Source organism: Bufo bufo, chromosome 2, assembly GCF_905171765.1.
Source record: "Bufo bufo chromosome 2, aBufBuf1.1, whole genome shotgun sequence".
NCBI lineage: Eukaryota > Metazoa > Chordata > Amphibia > Anura > Bufonidae > Bufo > Bufo bufo.
This window is the reverse complement of record NC_053390.1, coordinates 431,998,964-432,021,003: the sequence shown is the minus strand read 5'-3', so window position 1 is coordinate 432,021,003 and position 22,040 is coordinate 431,998,964. Positions and strand designations below refer to the sequence as shown.

At 42.8% G+C, this 22,040-nt stretch overlaps 1 protein-coding gene across 1 annotated transcript in view; it reads left to right on the top strand.

Moving 5' to 3' along the window:
• Positions 1–22,040, top strand: part of CILP2 (cartilage intermediate layer protein 2) — a 61,323-nt gene that overhangs the window by 19,995 nt on the left and 19,288 nt on the right. The window contains exon 2 of the mRNA XM_040420364.1: positions 21,437–21,706. Coding sequence (XP_040276298.1) covers positions 21,437–21,706 — 270 coding nt within the window. The remainder of the gene's footprint in view (positions 1–21,436; positions 21,707–22,040) is intronic.

Sequence of the window (22,040 nt, the reverse complement as noted above, 5' to 3'; positions counted from 1 at the left end):
CTTAATAGGTAAAGTAAGGTCTATAGGCTTGGAAAGTATAGTTTGTAATTAGATTGAAAACTGGCTAAAGGACCGTGTCCAGAGAGTTGTGGTCAATGATTCCTATTCAGAATGGTCCCAGGTTATAAGTGGTGTACCCCAAGGTTCAGTGCCGGGCCATTTATTATTTAATTTATTTAGTAATGATATTGAGGAGGGGATTAATAGCACCATATATATTTTTGCAGATGACACTAAGCTGTGTAGAACTGTACAGTCTATGGAAGATGTCCATAAACTACAAGCTGACTTGAACACTCTGAATGATTGGGCATCAACTTGGCAAATGAGGTTCAATGTGGACAAATGTAAAGTTATGCATCTTGGTAGTAATAATCTCTGTGCTTCATATGTCCTAGGTGATGTAGCACTGGAAGAGTCACTTATAGAGAAGGATTTGGGTATCCTTGTGAATGGTAGATTAAATTACAGCATACAATGTCAATCAGCTGCTTCTAAGGCCACCAGGATATTGTCATGCATTATATGAGGCATCGACTCGAGGGGCAGGGATGTGATATTACCACTTTACAAAGCATTGGTGCGGCCTCATCTGGAATATGCAGTTCAGTTCTGGGCACCAGTACACAGAAAGGACGCACTGCAGCTGGAAAAAAAGTACAGAGGAGAGCGACTAAACTGATAAGGGGGATGGAGGGTCTTAGTTATGAAGAAAGAATAAAATAATTGAATTTATTTATTCTTAAGAAGAGACGTCTAAGGGGGGACATGATTAACCTACACAAATATATAAATGGGCCATACAAAAAATACAGTGAAAAGCTGTTCCATGTAAAATGCGCTCAAAAGACAAGGGGGCACTGCCTCCGATTGGAGAGGAAAAAGTTCAGTCTCTGGAAGTGTCAAAGCTTTTTTACTGTAAGAACTGTGAAGCTGTGGAATAGACTTCTTCTGGACGTGGTCACAGCAGGAACAGTAGACAGTTTCAAAAAGGGTTTAGACGAATTCTTAAAAGTAAAAAACATTAATGCTTATGAAAACGTGTAGAAATCTGAGTCTCAATTCCTTTTGGGATTTGCAGCCCCACTTATACCTTGGTTGAACATGATGGACATGTCTTTTTTCAACCGTATTAACTATGTAATTATGTATGTAAGAACTGTGCTATTCAACTAAATAGGGAGGCTTTCAGAAATCCATGCACATGCTGCAGAAACAGTACTATTTAGAGGTATAGTATAGTACTTCATTTTTCTCTAGCAAACCTCAAGCCTGTGAACATACCTTAATTGTACATTAGGTCTACAGTCTTCTTATTCACTCTACTAATAATAATAATAATAATAATATTAATAATGTATATAATGATTGTAGGTATTAACTTTAAGTGTTACAGCCAGGTCTATAAATATTGGGATATCGACACAATTCTAAAATTTTTGGATCTATACACCACAATGGATTTGAAATAAAAAAAAGAACAAGATATGTTTTAACTGCAGACTGTCAGCTTTAATTTGAGGGTATTTACATCCAAATCAGGTGAACGGTGTAGGAATTACAACAGTTTGCATATGTGCCTCCCACTTGTTAAGGGACCAAAAGTAATGGGACAATTGGCTTTTCAGCTGTTCCATGGCCAGGTGTGTGTTATTCTCTCATTATCCCAATTACAATGAGCAGATAAAAGGTCCAGAATTAATTTCAAGTGTGCTATTTGCATTTGGGATCTGTTGCTGTCAACTCTCAAGATGAGATCCAAAGAGATGTCACTATCAGTGAAGCAAGCCATTATTAAGCTGAAAAAAACCAAAACAAACCCATCAGAGAGATAGCAAAAAACATTAGGCATGGCCAAAACATCTGTTTGGAACATTCTTAAAAAGAAGGAATGCACCGGTGAGCTCAGCAACACTAAAAGACCCGGAAGACCACGGAAAACAACTGTGGTGGATGAACGAAGAATTCTTTCCCTGGGGAAGAAAACACCCTTCACAACAGTTGGCCAGATCAAGAACACTCTCCAGGAGGTAGGTGTATGTGTGTCAAAGTCAACAATCAAGAGAAGACTTCACCAGAGTGAATACAGAGGGTTCACCACAAGATGTAAACCATTGGTGAGCCTCAAAAACAGGAAGGCCAGATCAGAGTTTGCCAAACAACATCTAAAAAAGCCTTCACAGTTCTGGAACAACATCCTATGGACAGATGAGAACAAGATCAACATGTACCAGAGTGATGGGAACAGAAGAGTAAGAAAAGGAACTGCTCATGATCCTAAGCATACCACCTCATCAGTGAAGCATGGTGGTGGTAGTGTCATGGCATGGTTCTATTGTATTTATTGATGATGTGACTGCTGACAAAAGCAGCAGGATGAATTCTGAAGTGTTTCGGGCAATATTATCTGCTCATATTCAGCCAAATGCTTCAGAACTCATTGGACGGCGCTTCACAGTGCAGATGGACAATGACCCAAAGCATACTGCAAAAGCAACCAAAGAGTTTTTTAAGGGAAAGAAGTGGAATGTTATGCAATGGCCAAGTCAGTCACCTGACCTGAATCCGATTGAACATGCATTTCACTTGCTGAAGACAAAACTGAAGGGAAAATGCCCCAAGAACAAGCAAGAACTGAAGACAGTTGCAGTAGAGGCCTGGCAGAGCATCACCAGGGATGAAACCTAGCGTCTGGTGATGTCTATGCGTTCCAGACTTCAGGCTTTAATTGACTGCAAAGGATTTGCAACCAAGTATTAAAAAGTGAAAGTTGATTTATGATTATTATTCTGTCCCATTACTTTTGGTCCCTTAACAAGTGGGAGGCACATATGCAAACTGTTGTAATTCCTACAACGTTCACCTGATTTGGATGTAAATACCCTCAAATTAAAGCTGACAGTCTGCAGTTAAAGCACATCTTGTTCGTTTAATTTCAAATCCATTGTGGCGGTGTATAGAGCCAAAAATGTTAGAATTGTGTCGATGTCCTAATATTTATGGACCTGACTGTATTTATTGTGACCATTATCAATTATATGTAAATTTAGAGTTTTAGATTAATACTTCTATAGAAGTATACATACATCGAGGGAGAGACAGAAGAGAGCGGTATATTAATAGTGATTAGAGTAATATGGAAGAAGTGGAATAATAGTAATATGGAATTGTGTGTTTGCTTAAAAGCAAAATCTTTCACTCACTTTTATTACCCACATAATGTTGCATGGTCCGTTTTTAATTTTTACATTACTTTTGGTTGCCTGTGAAGAAAATAATGTTGCATAATATCATTTTTGACCTTTAGTGAGCTGGCATCATGTGTATTTTTAGCACCTGAAAATAAAATAATTAGGTGGCATGTGGAAAGTGAATTACATAAAATTAAGTCCTTGTTATTATTTCTAGCCTTTATATAGTGCTTACATAATGCTGTAACTATGAGCCTTCCAAATATTTTATTCTTGTTAACACACTTCATTCTGTGGGACAAGTACATTCACTATGAGAGTGTGCAAGGCGTAGGAGTAGTAAAAGTAGAGTAACTTATTGAATAATCACTAACTAGATTAATGTTATATAGTTTCATAGACTGAAAAAGACACAGGTCCATCAGTGTCTGAGAAAGTTTAATCTTTCTCAGATCAATTATACAACCTCATTTGTTATATTAATTATAAACTCTCAATGCTGTTTGCTATTAGATGAGCATTTAGCCCTTTATTAAATGCTGACATAGTATCTGCCATTACGACCTCTTGGGGTACAGCATTCCACAGTTTAACTATAAAGAATCCTTTCCTGTACTGATGTCTAAATCACCTTTCCTCCTCCACACGTAATGAATGTAGAGTGAGTGACAAAAGGATCAGTCAAATTATAGCACACATAATTCATCTTCCCCATTACTAATACTTTACACACTATGCAATTCCACTATAATTCACAATATAAATTGACATAAATTATACCGTAGCATACCAGCTCTTAGCTGCCATTGATATGAATTTCTGGAGATGTGCCAAATTCATCAAGAGACCTCTTGATAAATTTGGCACTTGTACAGTGGTGATTGAAAGTTTCAGAACCTTTCCTATATTTCTGCATACATTTAACTGAAAATTACATCAGATTTTTAAATAACTTCTAAAAGTAGATAAAGATAAACAAATCAAAGAAATAAGTCACAAATATTAGACTTGGTCATTTATTTATTGTATTCATTGAGGAAAATAATTCAATATTTCATATTTGTTAGTGGCAAAAGAATGTGAACCTTTTCTTTCACTATCTGGTATGACTCCCTTATGTAGTATTAACTGCAACTAAACGTTTCTGGTAATTGTTGATTAGTTCCTGCACATCATCTTGGAGGAATTTTAGCCCGTTCCTCAAAGCAGCTTCAACTCTGTTATATTTTTGGGTTTCCTCCCATTAACTGTTTGCTTCAGGTCCTTGTATTAAGTTCAAGGCTTTGACTTGGCCATTCCAAAACTTTAACTTTATTCTTCTTTAACCATTCTTCGGTAGAACAACTTGTATACGTAGGGTCTTTGTCTTGCTGCATGACACATTTTCCCTTTAGCATTTTCTGGTATAATTCAGACTTTACTGTTCGATCATTGACAGACAGCAAGTGCTCCTGGCCCCGATGCAGCAAAACAGGTCCAAACCATGATACTATCACCACTGTGTTTCACAGACCGGATGAGGTTTTTATGCTGGAATGCAGTGTTTTACTTTCTACAAACATAACGCTTCTCGTTTAAACCAAAAAGTTCTATGTTGGTCTCATCTATCCACAAAACGTTCAAATAGTCTTCTGGCTTGTCCAAGTGATCTTTAGCGAACGACAGATGGGCAGCAGTGTTCTTTTTGGAGAGCAGAGGCTTTATCCTTGAAGTCCTGCTATGCACACTGTTGTTGTTCAATGTCGTCCTGATGGTGAACTCATGAGCATTAACAGTAGTTAATGTGAGAATGGCCTTTAGTTACATAGAGGTTACCCTGGGTTCTTTTGTGACCTCCAGACTATTACACACCTTTCTCCTAGCGTGATACAATATGTCTGATTGTGGATTAGTGGAGTCCAAACTCTTTAGAAATGGTTGCCTAATCCTTTCCAGTCTGATGAGCACCAACAACTCTTCTTCTGACAGTCACAGAAATGTTGTTTGTGCCATGATACACTTCCACAAACATGTTGTGAAGATCAGACTTTGATGGATCCCTGTTCTTGAAATAAAACAGGTCTCCCATTCACACCTGATTTTCATCCCCTTGATTGAAAACACCTGACTCTAATTTCACCTTAAAATTATCTGCTAACACAGATACCCTCATTTTACCACTTGCAGACATGTGATATTGGATCATTTTACTCAATAAATAAATGACCAGGTCTAATATTTTTGACTCATTTGTTTGATTTGGTTATCTTTCTTTACTTGTACTACTTTGTGTGGAAATTGGATGTAGCTTTAGGTCAAATGTGTGCAGAAATATAGAAAATTCTGAAGGGTTCACATACTTCCAAGCACCTCAGTATCTTCAGCACACTTCCAATAAAGACTAGGGTATGAAATACCAGTCCTAACAAATTAGCCCTTTTGTGTTACATTAGAGAAAACTCTGTTAGGTAGAGAACTAGCAAATAAAGCTTATTCTTTCTATAACAAAAAGTTATTCAATTTTCAATTATTTTTATTTTTTTTCAGCATTCCATTAAGACCTCTGAATTTTAAGCCTTATACAAAGTAAACTGAACTTACTGATTTTGGCAGAATCAATTGACAGTCTTACATATATAGAAGCCGAGTGACAGATGTCAGAGGAAGAGGGATTGGTCTTGTTGGATTTCATAATGCCTGATCCTCTGTTCCTCTAGGTGATAAGATGCTGAAAGAGCTGCCTGCCATATAATTATTTCCTTCTCCCCTTTAAAATAAACATGGCAGCATTAGGCTAAAATAGCGGCAAGTTGAGGAAGGGTATGTCCACATGGGACGTAAATTCAACATAAAAAAATCTGCCACTGATTTTGTAAAGATCTGTGGCAAAATATGCATCAAATTCATGGCAAAATATGCATGACAAAGACGTCTATAAGCCCTTTTTCAGCAATTGAGGAGAGCTGAGGGGAGTCGATCACAGCTGAAGGGGCAAAGTGTGAGACTGGGCTGCCTAGGGCCCAACAGTAAAATCTATTTTGTGGTCCAACAATACGGATACAGCCAAATATTACCTGCTCACTCAGCAGCAGACAGCAGCAAGGCACAGCAAGATGATTGATTATAGGGTCCCTGCAGCAACTTTGAGAAGGCAGGTCTCTGGGAAAGGAGAATACTAGCTGGCCATTCTCTGTACTTATAAGTCATCTCAGCCATATGAGCGTGTCTATAGTAGGGTACTTTCTTAAATATTCTACCCAGTTTTTTACTTGAACTTAGTCTGGTTGTGGTGCTGTACATTGCCTATCTATATGTAGTAGTAAGTCTACTGTGTTATGTGCCACTTGTGCAGGGGGTAGAAGACAAGGCGGCCACCTTGCTTAAAGATCCACCGGGGGATTCACCGTTACCCCTGTGGGCCAGTCCGAGCCTGAAGGGGAACAATGCTCAGCTGAATACTTCTGCGTCTATATTTTAGCAATTACTGGGGTCTCAGCGCCCAAACATCCACAGATCAAAACTTTTGATATCTCTGTTTTTATAATAACGTAATGTGCATGTAAAGATGCTTCCCAAACTAGGATGGCAGAAGACATCAGGCGGACACAGATGTAACTTAAAGAGGTTGTTCAACCCCTTACAAATTATGGCCTATCCTCAGGACAGACCATCACTATCTGATTGGTGTAAGTCCAACACTGAAATAGAACGTAATTGCCTCCCACTATCACTACCATTCACTGAAGGGATGCTGTGATTAAAATTAATCTTTATTAAATATGCCTTAAAACAAAGGATTAACAAAAAAAAAAAGAGAGAAAAACCTCCCCAAATAAACACCCTCAAAGAATATAAATCTGCATACACCACTCACTGACCAATATTGACGCGCATACTGGTCCGCTGTGGCGCTATTAGACCCAGCTGCGCAGTCACCGTGGTGCAGATTGATTCATAAAAAATTGGTGGGTTCAATGCACCCAAGGTACCAGGTACTCAGTGACAATAGAGACTCTCTGCGTCCCTGCAACACTGCTACAGGTGATCCCCCACCTAACTTAAGTTGATAAACATCTTCTCATATCAAACAGTCTGCCATTACAATGTGCATCCAAACTGGGTCCGACGCACACAGGCATACGGGCACGAATCAACTTGGAAAAACTGACTTTATGTGTACCTGAAGCTTAGGTTGATAAACATCTTTCCATATCTAGCAGCTTGCCAAAGCAAAGCGTGTGTCTACTACATAGACACATGCAGGCATTGCCTGTGATACGGGCACGGCCTAACTTTCAGTACACATGGCCCACCCTGACTGCTAAAGTTGCTCTGCTCGCTCTACACGTTTCGCCAATAATGGCTCATCAGGAGCACTGACAAGAGCATTACTATTAACAGGGTTAAATTTTGCAACAAACAAGCCGCCAGCCCCATGTGCAGAGGCCGCGGCAAACAGCACTAGAGTGGCCACTCTTTATATTCTTTGAGGGTGTTTATTTGGGGAGGATTTTCTCTCTTTTTTTTGTTAATCCTTTATTTTAAGGCATATTTAATAAAGGGTGTGAGTCCAACACCCCTGACAAACAGCGTTTCTGGGGTAGCCCCAACACTGGAAGTTGGAGCCCAAACTACACAGCTTCATCCATTGTGCAGTGGAAGTAGCTGATAATTGCAGCACTGCTCCCATGGAAGTGAATGGGAGCAGCGCTGAAGTAACCAGCTCCAACTACTGCTCAACAGATGTAGCTATGTAGTTCCAGTACTGGAGCTACTGATGAGCAGGTGATCAGCGAAGGTGTGGGGTGTTAGAACCCTGTCATTCAGATAGTGATGGCCTATCCTGAGGACAGGCCATCACTTGTAAAAAGCCTCTGAGCAAGGTGAACTTTACAGATGTTTTGTGGGCAACAAACGTGGTGGTTACAGCAGTCTTTTAATAGGCAACATGCTTATTGGTTACAGTCTCTTAAAGGTTTCAATTTGTCTTCCTTCAACTGAGTAAGCAAGTAGAGCACTGCTATTTGTCATCACTCTGCCCTGCTCTCACTACATCTTAAGGGCCAACAGATATAATACAATTGGTCAGAAGATAGCTGTTTAACCTCACTGCTTCCAACACACATATTTACACGCCAACTATAAAGTCCTTTATACTGTAACGACCAGTCCATCACTTGGGATGGCTCAATATTATTGTATCCAAACTACACTCACCTAAAGAATTATTAGGAACACCTGTTCTATTTCTCATTAATGCAATTATCTAGTCAACCAATCACATGGCAGTTGCTTCAATGCATTTAGGGGTGTGGTCCTGGTCAAGACAATCTCCTGAACTCCAAACTGAATGTCAGAATGGGAAAGAAAGGTGATTTAAGCAATTTTGAGCGTGGCATGGTTGTTGGTGCCAGACGGGCTGGTCTGAGTATTTCACAATCTGCTCAGTTACTGGGATTTTCACGCACAACCATTTCTAGGGTTTACAAAGTATGGTGTGAAAAGGGAAAAACATCCAGTATGCGACAGTCCTGTGGGCAAAAATGCCTTGTGGATGCTAGAGGTCAGAGGAGAATGGGCCGACTGATTCAAGCTGATAGAAGAGCAACGTTGACTGAAATAACCACTCGTTACAACCGAGGTATGCAGCAAAGCATTTGTGAAGCCACAACACGCACAACCTTGAGGCGGATGGGCTACAACAGCAGAAGACCCCACCGGGTACCACTCATCTCCACTACAAATAGGAAAAAGAGGCTACAATTTGCACGAGCTCACCAAAATTGGACTGTTGAAGACTGGAAAAATGTTGCCTGGTCTGATGAGTCTCGATTTCTGTTGAGACATTCAAATGGTAGAGTCTGAATTTGGCGTAAACAGAATGAGAACATGTATCCATCCTCTGATGGCTACTTCCAGCAGGATAATGCACCATGTCACAAAGCTCGAATCATTTCAAATTGGTTTCTTGAACATGACAATGAGTTCACTGTACTAAAATGGCCCCCACAGTCACCAGATCTCAACCCAATAGAGCATCTTTGGGATGTGGTGGAACGGGAGCTTCGTGCCCTGGATGTGCATCCCTCAAATCTCCATCAACTGCAAGATGCTATCCTATCAATATGGGCCAACATTTCTAAAGAATGCTATCAGCACCTTGTTGAATCAATGCCACATAGAATTAAGGCAGTTCTGAAGGCAAAAGGGGGTCCAACACCGTATTAGTATGGTGTTCCTAATAATTCTTTAGGTGAGTGTATAAAAAAAGAGCCTTTATATATTCTCATAAAAAACACTTTATTTCAAGTTAATTAAAACCAATTATGACTACAAATAACTACAGGATCCAATATTGAATACAGATACCTATGGAATCCAATCAATGGGGTATATGTAATCACATCTTAAACATATATAGCCATAAATAGTATAGCCTACCCTGTTTATGTGCTGTCACTTTAACTAGTAAAACTAACTGTGCCAAAATAGTGGCCTATGAATGGTACCACATTAATACCACAAAGTGCAATCACCCACCTATTAGACCTGCATCTTCCTACATCATTGTAACATCTTAGATACTGACAAATAGTACATACAAATAGTACAAATAGTATGTTTTCATGAATGCCTTACTGCTGTTGTAAGGATGACCGCAAACCTTGACGCATGTTTCATGTGTTTTGCTTAATCAAGAGATAGGAATACATGTGAAACACAGGTTTAGGTTTGCTCATCTTATATATAAAGGTGAGTGTATGTGTGTATGTCCGCTTAAGGAATCCGCACCGTCGCTTTTACAATCACGAAATTTGGCACACAGGTACATCAGGTGTCTGTGTAGGTCTCAGCTCTCTAGGACCGTTCCTGAGATATTCCCAAAAAATGCATTAGCCTATAGAAGCTTGGTCACATGACCCTTATCAGCCAATAGAAGGCCGTTAGCCTCCACATACACAGTTTTACTCCAGGTTTCCATAACAATCCAGCCATTTTTCTTCACTGCTGTAGGTGAGCTTTAAAGGAAATCTGTCACCAGGATAATCGCTATTGAAGTAAAGCCATGTACCTTAGCCATGTAAAGCCATAGCACTTAGTACCTTATTTCAAGATGTGCCTTTGTTTCAGCAATAGATGCTTTTATCCTCTGAAAATCGAGTTTATTTGGTATGCAAATGAACCAGTCAGGGGCGTAGCTAGAAATGACTGGGCCACACAGCAAAATTTTGTATGCCCCTCCCCCCCCCCCTCCATGACTATCCTGGCATCCTATATGTGCATATGTAAGGGAGAGTTCACATCACATTTTTGCCATCCATTTGATGTTTACATTGGAAAATGGAATACAAAAGCGCAGCACACTACGCTTTTGTATCCTGCAAAGTCTGTTAAAAAAAAAACATACATTACATTAACGTATTATTATATATTTTTTTTACAACGGGGCTCTATGGTGACAGATGCCACTATATAGTGTCAGTCTGAGTCACCTGTTAACATATACATTTTATGTATATATTACCAGGGGTCAGCAACCTTCGGCACTCCAGCTGTTGTGAAACCACAATTCCCAGCATGTTCCATTTATTTATATCAGAGTTATGAGAAGGGGGCACAATGCAGGGTATAAGAGCATAGTACAGGTTAGTACGCACAGTACAGGGGGTATCCCCTTATGCTCCTGTAATGTGCATCCTACAGGGTATTATAATGGGGCATAGTGCAGGGTATAGGGCACAGTACAGGGCAGGGGGCTCAATACAGCATAGGAAGTACTGTATAGAACAGGGGGCACAATACAGCATAGGGGGTACAGTATAGGACAGGGGGCACAATACAGTATAGGGGGTACAGTACAGTGCAAGAGGGGGCTCACAGTGCAGCATAGGGGGTACAATGCAGCATAGGGGGCACACTAAATGGCAGGGGGGACAGTACAAGGAAGGGGGCACAGTACAGCATAGCGGGCACAATACAGGGCAGGGGGCACACACAGTGCAGCATAGGGGGCACAGTGCATTATAGGGGTATAGTACAGGGCAGGAGGCACACACAGTGCAGCATAGGGGGCACAGTACAGGTCAGGAGCCACACACAGTGCAGCATGGGGGCAGAATACAGCATAGGGGGCATAGTACAGGGCAGGAGGCACACACAGTGCAGCATAGGGGGCATAGTACAGGGCAGGAGACACACACAGTGCAGCATGGGGGGGCGGGTACTCACAGTGCAGCATGGGGTTTACAGTACAAGGCAGGAGGCACACACAGTGCAGCATAGGGGGTACAGTACAGGGTAAGGGGCAGAATACAGCTAAAACATGCACCTCAGATAATGTATCACCAACGCCTCTGGTCTATCAATGTGCATATAGAGACCAGTGGTTTATCGTTACTATACTGGGACAGTCCTAAATACAAGGAGCACTGTCCCCCGTATCTACATCAATGCTAGAAATGCTCCATTCACACGTCCTACCTCAGGAGATGATCGTTCCTAGTGCGCAAAAAGACCTTTCATGATGTCACGAGCACATGATCAGTCACATGAGTGGGCGGAGTCAGGCTCCGGGCTGTGCAGGAGATTGTGTGGAAATGACTGGGCTGCTCAGATTCAGTCACACATGGGACAGGGCGGTGATGATGGACAGGCCAGGCCCCCAATGTCGCCGGCGCCGCACTGTATGTAAAACTGCATTAGATAATCAAGACACTTGGTGTCAGGCTGCCGGGCCCCGAAGCAGCCGCTTCCTCTGCTTCCCTGGTAGTTACGCCACGGGAGCCAGTAAGGTGCCCAGAAGCGTCACTCTTGCAGGAAGGAGCCCAGACACGCTCCCTGCCGCAATGTGTCCACCCTCAAAATACAAACTTAAAACCCTGCCCCAGGTCCCACTAAGCCACGCCCCTGACCATGTTAGGCCTCGCCCACTCCTCAGTCGACAGGGATTGAAAAAATGAAGTTAAAAATCAACTTCTGTCAGCTGCAGGGGTGGGAGGGACGGTGACTTTCTTCCAGCAGCTCACACTCAGACAGCACAGTGCGGCTGTTCAAAAGGACATCCTTGTGTCCGTCCAGGCCCTGCGCCACACAGAGGACAGGGAGTCTGAAAGCCGGACTGTCCAGCCTAAAACTGGAACTCTGGCCACCCTAGGGGCAGACTGCTGTGGAGGTCACAGTTAAGGGGATGGTCCGCTATGGAGGTCAGTGTTAAGGGGCAGATTTCTGTAAAGGCCACTGTTAAGAGAGCGGGCCCCTGTAGAGGTCACTTTCAAGGGGGTGGTGCACTGTGAAACTCACTGCTAAAGGGGAAGACTGCTATAAAGGTCAAAGTTAAGGGGGTGGGCTACTGTGGAGGTCCAATTTTAAGAGACGGGGCACTGTGGGGGGGTCAGTGTTAAGGGCTGTGGAGGTCACTGTTTTGGGGGCGGGGTGCTGTAGATGTCACTGTTATAGTGGATAGTGTTGATATCTTTTAATGACACACACAAACATTAAATGAAATAGATTAACTATACCCGAACGAAGCCGGGTCCTTCAGCTAGTCTAATATATAAAGCTGAGTGTATGTGTGTGTGTTTATATATGTATGTCCGCTAAAGGAATCTGCACCGTCGCATTTACAATCACAAAAGTTGGCACACAGGTAAATCAGGTGTCCGGGAAGGTTTTAGACCGGGTCTTAGCTCTCTAGGACATACCGTTCCTGATATATTCCCCCCAAAAAAATGCAAATATGGCACATCACGACCTACATTAGCCAATAGAAGCCTGCAGGTCTTTCTCTTCATATCCCAACTGCCATACAAATGGTCACATGTCCTTTATCAGCCAATAGAAGCTCGCAGGTCCTTAGTCTCCACATACACACAGTTCTACACCAAGTTTCCATAACAACCCAGCCATTTTTCTTCACTGCTGTAGGTCAGCTTTAAAGTGGCAGGGCGCTGTGGATCACACTGTTAAGAGAGCGGAGTGCTGTGAAGGTAACAACACTCCAGACTTAAAGACGGACTTGAAAACCCCACCCCCAGGTCCAGATAAGCCACGCCCCGACCCAGTTAGGCCACACACCCTTCCACTCCGCAGCCAACGGGGATTGAAAAAATGAAAGTAAAAATCAACTGCTGTCAGCTGCACCGGTTGGACGGAGGGTGACTTTATCCCTGCAGCACACGCTCAGACAACACAGTGATTCCGGACGGAGGACAGGGAGTCTGAAAGCCGGACTGTCTGACCAAAAACCGGACCTCTGGCCTCCTTAGGGGCAGGCTGTAGAGACGGTCCACTATGGAAGTCAGTGTTAAGAGGCAGAGTGCTGTAAAGGCCGCTGTTAAGCGGGCAGGGTGTTGCAGAAATGTTAAGGAGACGGGGTACTGTGGAGGTCACTAATAAAGGGCCAGCCGCTGTGGAGGTCACTGTTAAAGGGGAAGGCTGCCGTGGAGGTCACTTTTAAGGGGGCGGGATGCTGTGGAGGTTACTGTTAAAGGGATGGGCGCTGTGGAGGTCTCTGTTAAGGGGCAGGGAATGGTGGAGGTCACAGTTAACGGGATGGTCCACTATGGCGGTCAGTGTTAAGGGGTGTGGTGTTGTAGAGGTCACTGTTAAGGGGGTAGGGTGTTGAGGAGGTCACATTTTAAGGGAACGGAGATCTGTGGAGGTCACTGTTAAGGGGGAGGGTTATTGTGGAAATCACTATTAAGGAGACAAGGTACTGTGGAGGTCACAAATAAAGGGGTGGCCGCAGTGGAGGTCACTGTTAAAGGGGAAGGCGCTGTGGATGTTACTGTTAAGGGGACAGGCCACTGTGGAGGTCACTGTTAAAGGGGCATGCACTGTGAAGGTCACTGTTAAGGGAGGAGGGGACTGTGGAGGCAACTATTAAAGGGGCAGCGGGGTACTGTGAGGTCACTGTTAAGGGAGTGGGGTACAGTGGCAGTCACTGTGGATATCTCTGTTAAGGGGGCTGGGAATGGTGGAGGTCAGTTAAGGGGACTGTAACCTATGGTCATTGTTAAGGGAGCGGGCCCCTGTGGAGGTCACTGTCAAGGGGTGGGGTGCTGTGGAACTCTCTGTTGAAGGGACAGGCTGCTGTAAAGGTCAAAATTAAAGGGGTGGGCTGTTGTGGGGGTCCTATTTTAAGGAGACGGAACACTGTGGGGGGGTCAGTGTTAAGGAGTGGGGGGCTGTGGAGGTCACTGTTAAGGGGGCGGGGTACTGTAGATGTCACTGTTATAGTGGATACTGTCGATATCTTTTAACGACACACACAAACATTAAATGAAATAGATTAAATATACCTGTGCGAAGCTGGGTCCTTCAGCTAGTGTACTATATGATGGCTGATTTTAATTTTTTACATTAGCCATGGGATAACCCCTTCAACCATTAGTCTTAGGTCTTATGCACATGGGAACATTTTGACTTCTTACAACCCCAGACTCCAGCTACTTGAAACTCAAGATATATCAAAGTTACACAATTTTCCAATTTATACTAAATAATCTTTGTTCACGTAACTCTGGAGAGCTTTAAATATTGCGCAGGGCAAGGGCTCTTTTATTTACAACAACACAATGCCCGGCAGAGGCTTCCGCCTAGCAGTGTGTTCGGTGACATCACCAGCTCTGATGGGCGGGCTTTAGTGCTGCCCTAGCCATTTTACAGGCTAGGGCAGCCCTAAATCCCACCTATCAGTGCTGGTGACGTCACCGGGCTCACTGCTGGGCGGATGCCTCCGCCTGGCAGCCCTATGGAGAGCCCGGTATGTCACCGGAACTACAGAAAATGCCTTTACCCTGCGCGATTCAGTGCAGGGCAAAGGAGAGCATTGAAGCATGAACTGCTCCGATGCTCAGGTCAGGGGGGCTGCCTGGGTGAAAATAGGAATATATCTGGGTTCAGCTCTGAACCCGGACAACCCCTTTAGATAACAGTGATCAAAAAGTCATACATACCACGAAAATGGCATCATACAGCTCTCTAGATCAAAATATAAAAAAGTTATGGCTGTCAGAAAATAGAGATGCAAAGAAAATTTTGATTTTTTCAAAGGTTATTATTTTTTTTAAAGTAATAAAAAAATAAAAACTATACACGTTTGGCATCACTGTAATCATATTGAGCTGCAGAATTAGGACATCATGTAATTTTTTGCGCACAGTGAACACCGCAATGTCAAAACCCCAAAAACCTTGGTGGAATTGTAAACCATGGTAAATTGGAGGCATAAAAAATGCATCTTGCAATGTAGTGCAAAAAATAAGCCCTCATATGGCAATGTGAACGGAAAAATAAAAAAGTTATGGCTATTGGAACGTGGAGAGGAAAAATTCAAAATGAAAAAATTAAGAGGCCCTTTCTATAAGGGGTTAAAGGTATCACTGCTATAAGAATTTTGTCCCTTTTAACATGAACATTTAGTTCAGGATATCCGCTCAACTATAAAGTTCTCCATATATATTAGTGCATTGTCATCTGAATCCATCGAGAATGACGGGTTTGGCGGACAATGTAATTTGTATGGGCAGCTCCCCTATCTCCCTGACAGATGATGTTGTAGGGAAGGGGTGGGAGAAGGATTGGGTAAACTGAATTTTTTCCTGATCCTTTTGTTATCCCAGGAGATTAACCACCACCAGAAGTGTCTTGCAGCGGCTTTCTCCTCTCTCTCCACTGACAACACATACATGCTCTGCGAAACTGAACGTGTATGTGTACGGGTGAGTTGGGTGGGAGTCGGGAGAGAGATCTGTCTGCTGAATGATCATTTGGATGATACCTATTGACTGTGTATGGTCACTTTATGTTTTTTTCATCAAACAGGGGATCAGATGGCAACTCATGGGAAGGGGAAATCATTGTATAAAAAACATCAAGATGGTATCCATTATGATGATAAGATACCTAAACAGGTGACTAGAGGTGGACACGCAAGCTTGTGCTTCTTTCTTTTGATGTCTAAGGGAGTCCAGTTAATCCCGTAGACTTCAGCAGAGGGCTATGACCAGCCACCTCTTCTATAGTATATGTGGCTGCAAAGGGACCCAGGTTCCTGAAAAACATGGGAGCGTCCACCAATATTTTTTTGCCAATTCTTGGCTAAAAATTAGAAGTGAAATTTCTCACAATTTTTGTGATATGATCTAGTGCAGGGGTAGGCAACCTCCGGCACCCCAGCTGTTGTGAAACTACAAATCCCAGTATGCAAACTTCCTCTGCTCTTCTCGGAACTGTCACAGAAATGAATAGAGCATGCTGGAAATTGTAGTTTCACAACAGCTGGAGTGCCAAAGGTTGCTGATCCCTGGTCTAGTGTGATAAAGGGCCTGTCATTTGCTTATTTAGTCACCATTCTATGATGTCCAGACAGCTGCTCCCTGACTTTGCCTTCTGGTTCTGTTCATTGTCATACTAGGTCCTAAACCTTTGCACATCATCTTAATGTCATTAGAGGAAATACTGGCGCCTATAAGTAATCAGAATCAATAGATGCTTGTATGTCTTGGGTCCCTGTAAGGCCTTTAAAGTACATTTATTTTGGGCTAAACTATACAGAAATGTTCCTAGCAGAGTTCTTTTTCTGAAATCTCCAGATTTAAGGACTCCTTTGGACTGTCGCCACATTAAACCATCAGATGATATCTCATGAATGTAATAAATAGGTTTAACTTTGAGCAAAAACAACATGCCTACTTTTATTAAGAATTGAAATATTAAAGCAATCCTTTATCTCTAACATGTGCTAGACTGTAGAAGGTCAGCAAAACTTATATGAATTCTCTGCTTCCAAAAAAGGACAAACTATAAACCCCTATAGTTTCATGTATGTAACCGTACAATATTATCACTCCATGTCGTGCTGGTGTAGTACATGACAATCTCTTTCTAACAAAGCTAGAACCAGCCCTGTACCTAACATGGATCCAGAGATCTTCCCATTCATTGCTCCAATTGCTAGATTATCTTCAGCCTGGCAGCTCAGAGGGTGTTTCCTTTCTGCTGAAGCTCTCTCCCTGTAACTGACACAGCTTCTAGCAGAACATATGGCTCGTGGCAGTTAAAGATTAAAACTGAGCATGTGCGACCACCCCAGTGAGACAAAAAAATAAGGAAAAGAACAAACAGCAGGCGGCGCTATACAGATACATTTTATTGAATAGTTCACTGGGTATACAAAATTTTTAATTACATGCAATTACAAAAGTATCCAGGTTCTGGTTTGAAAAATGTAGAAAAGGTTTTGTGACACAACCCCTTGAAGTGATTAGGGCTGGATGTAGTACCCTGCAAAGGAAGTTGACTGGAAGCCCCACTGTGCAAGGAAAATTTAGAAGTGGATGCAGCACTACAGTGCTGTTTCCACTACATTCTCAGGATAAGTAAGGAACTCAGAAAACAGACCCTCATGAACTAACCAAAAAATATGCCATGACTTGATAAGATTGGAAAAACCCTTTGTGCTAACCATTAGGTACCAAAGTTATTTATTTAGTGAACATTAAAGAGTAAAAATCACCTTCTTTATTTTATGTGCAGCGAGCCAGACCACAGGGGAAGCATGGTGGTGGATTGTTGGAAAAGTTGGGAGTGGTGGTGGCGGCAACAAGGGTGGTTATAGTAGTCACGGTGGCTAATCCCTCTCTCCAGCTCTCCACCAGGCTATGCTTGCAGTGGTTAGAGGGGTGTAACCCTTCTTCCACTTTGGGCACTACCTGGACTTTAGGGGTCTCCTGCCTGGTGGTGGCTGGGGTGCCCTTGATGTTAGGTGGATGAGTAGAAGGATGCAAGGCAAGTGGGGGGATAAAGGGCTGGTGGATGATTGAGTTAAATAGAATCTCTCTTTACTGAATAAATGATCGTGGTTGCAGTACAAATGCAAGCAATAGGCACAGTTCTCAGGTGTTTCACAGAATAGGTTTTTCCCTAAAGGCTATACTGTATACAGGAGGTAGCCATAATGATGATCCTTCCTGAGTCTCTTTCTATAGGTATTAACAATCTCCTCAATTTGAACAAAGGCATGCAATCACTCTCAATATTTGGGAAAGTACACATACAAACGCAAAAATACGCTATGTGTATTTCGCCATAGCGATGTGCACCTGCATATAGGGTTGTGCTGACTCAACCCCCCACATTTTTTCTTTGTAGTATATATTGGAGGCGTGGCGATCTCCATGCAGTCATGCACACCTGACCAGTCAATCTGTCCTGGAGGCTGGTTTTAAAGTCAGTATAAAACTGAGTCTGCTTATATAGAACCTACCAGTAGCCATTTGGCTCCAGGAGAAGTATATAGTGGGCTCAGCATGCATGTTGGTACTTGCATCCCTGGATCCGATGAAAGCTGTAATGGCACCGGACGGGGTTAAAAGCAGAGTGTGCCTGGCGTGCATGCTGTACCTGCGCTCCCTGGATTTTGTGTGGCTATCATGGCCCATAACAGGTAGGTACTAGTGTTAGGGACCACTCATAGAGGCGACCTTGACATGGTGAGTGGCTTATTACGCTTTGGCCAAAATGTACACCAATGCCTCATTCAACATCCAGCATAGAGGCAGGGTAGAGTGCTGGTTGCAGAGTGCTATTGCATTTGTGTTTTTGCATTCTCAATATTTGTCTGCAATGCTGATCTGTGGAGTGCAGTCCTAGATCACATGGCCAGTCTGTCTCAGGAGTGTGGCAGGTGCCAGGTGCAATTAACCCTTTCCATCTGCGGCAAAGTTTAAAGTCATAGGCATGCATTACCTTTACCCTAAGTTCACACTTGCGCGTTTTACAGCGCGTTCGAACGCGCTGTAAAACGCATAACCGATGCAAACCAATGCTTCCCTATGGGACTGGTTCACATTTTCGCGTTTTACAGCGCGTTCGAACGCGCTGAAAAACGCCCGACGCATAAACAAGCTCTTGAGCTTCTTTGGGGCGTTTTGTCGCGCGTTTGCGGCCATAGGACACTGATGTCAATCACACAAACGCGCGTAATACGCGCGCTGACTCTGGACAAAAACGTGCGACAAAAACGCGCATATCAAATACGCTCAGGTCTGAACCCAGTGTTACTGTCTCAGTCCATCCATCTCAGTTCTATCTTGGCTTATTTTACAGCAGCATACGCAATCAAGTTTTTTCTTTTGCCTGTTCAGCAGAAGACTCTCAGCTAACTAACTAGGGGAACATGGGACCAGCCCACTACCAAGCAACTGTAACTAAAACTTTTGGGATACATAGTGCACAGTTATCATCTAAGTAAACATTTAAACAGCTTTGACAGTGAAGCATAACATTACTTTAGCAGTGAACCATAGCATTCTGGCATTAACCCTTCGGCAGTGATCCAGTGGGTCGCTGCATATGTATATTTATTTTTTACTAATTAAAATATATGCAATAATATAACCATTCAGATATTTCTTTACCTTAAAGGGTTGTCTGATCCCTTACCCAAAAAAATTAAGGGCACATCCTAGAATTTGTTTATAATAAAAAAAAAAGATGCTTATAGTACCTCACCCCCACAGTTCTGGTCCAGGTTGACAGTCCAGTCCCCACTGCTTCCAGTCCACTGTGGACCGGAATTGCCATGTCCCGTCCATCATTATATGCACTACTTCTGACATACAAAAGCTTCAGTAGTGACGTGTCCCCAAGTAACATATGACTTCTAAGGCCAATGAATGGCTGCAGTGGTGCATCTGGCAACACACAGCAAGGGCAAACTGGGAACTCAAAGTGGCCCTGGAAAAAAAAACTAAAAGTGGCCTCATGTTGTAAGTGGGTCCAAATTGACAAAAGGTAGGACCAAAATACTACCAACCCAGCAGAACCAAATCCACAGTGCAGCAGGATGGAGAGCATCAGATCGCTATGTATCTGACTGGCATCCGTGAAGAGTCCTTGGGTGGCCCCCTAGATATCGGCACACCAAGAAATTTCCCTGAAGGGTCTATGGCCAGCATGCCCCCGACACATAGGATGTCACACTTCTGGTCAGCAAGGGTCTGGAAGCAACGGGGACAGGACCATCATTACTGGCCACAGGGAAAAGGTAAGTGTCTGTTTTTCTTAATTGTAAAATAAATATTATCCCTTAATTAATTTTATGTAAGGGGTCAGACCACTCCTTTGAATGGGGTTTTCTGGGTGTTTTATATTGATGAAGTATCCTGAGTATGGGTCATCAATACCTTGCAGCTTCTTAAGCACAGCGCTGTCCATTGGATAGCAGATGTGATTGCTATTGCAGCTCAGCCCCATTCTCCTGAGGATAGCTCATCGATATTAAACACCTCAGGATAGTTCATCAATATCAGATCAGTGAGGGTCTGACTCCTGGCACCCCCATGATCAGCTATTTGAAGAGAAAGCAGCGTTGTCTTCTCTGCTCTGTTTACATTCTCGCTGCAGCAATTGCAGTGGTGAGCAGGTGTAATTAGTATGGTGTCCCCATTCACTACTATGCTCCTTCCTAAGCACTTGAACAGACAAAGCTATAGAAGTAAATGGGGACGCTATACTTGTAATTACACTGCTCCCCACTGCAATTGCTGCCACGAGCAGGTAAACAGAGCAGAGATGGCAGCGCTACTTTATCTTCAAACAGCTGATCGGTGGGGGTGCCAGGAATCGGACCACCGCCAATCTGATATTGATGACCTGTCCTGAGGATACATCATCAATAGTAAAGAGCGGACAACCCCTTTAAAACAATCCAGTAAAAAAGAGTGGGACAAAATTTTCCACAGTGATGTAAAATGCTCATCACAAGTTATCACAAATGTTTAATTCAAGTTGTTAGTGTGAAGCAGTTATTAAAGGGGTTCTGCTGTTTTTTAAAACTGATGATCTATCCTCTTAAAAGATCATCAGCATCTGATCGGCGGGGGTCCGACCCCCGGGACCCCTGCAGATCAGCTGTTTGAGAAGGCAGCGCCGTGGCCTTCTCGCTGTTTACTGCAGGCCCAGTGACGTCACGACTAGTATCAATGTTCTGAGCGGGGCTAAGCTCCATTCAAGTGAACAGTCACTGGGCCTGGGGTAAACAGCGAGAAGGCCACGGCGCTACTGCCAGCGCCGCTGCCTTCTCAAACAGAGACCCCCGCCGATCAGATGCTGATGATCTATCCAGAGGATAGATCAGTTTAAAAAAACTGCAGAACCCCTTTAAGTTTAGGGGTGCAATTACTTTTTCACATGCGTGATATACGTACTTACAACTTTGATATCTACATAAGGTCCTATAATTTTGATTCTTCTTTTATCAGGTGCTGCAGAGTGGACGTCTTGGTTCAATGTTGACCATCCAGAAGGTGATGGAGATTATGAAACAGTAGAGGCCATTCGTTTTTATTACCCACAGCGCTTATGCCTTAGACCTATTGCTCTTGAAGCCAAAACCACTGAATGGGCCAGACCAAAGGATACAAAGGAGGTTGTACATTCTAATCCAGAAAAGGGCTTTTGGTGTATTAACAAAGAGCAGCAGAAAGGACGAAATTGCTCCAACTATCATGTTAGGTTCCAATGTCCACTTGGTAAGTAATATATGATAACCGAGATTTAATTTCTAGAGAGATGAAATAATATGATGGGACTTAAAAAAGTTTTGTAGCAGATCTAATGTTGAGATATCAAATTTCACAAAATGGACTTCGATCCAAAATTCAGGGAAAATTCGATTCGCTGCAAAGCTAAATTTTCTCGTGCTTTGTGGTAACTAATCAATTTTCCCAAAAATGGCAGTAAAAAAAAAAAATTCACTCACCATTTGCACGAGAAGGGTTCTCCACGGCTATCTTGATTGAAAATCTTGTGCACAGTGACATATGATGTCACCACGTCGGCCAGCATTATGACGTCATCACACAC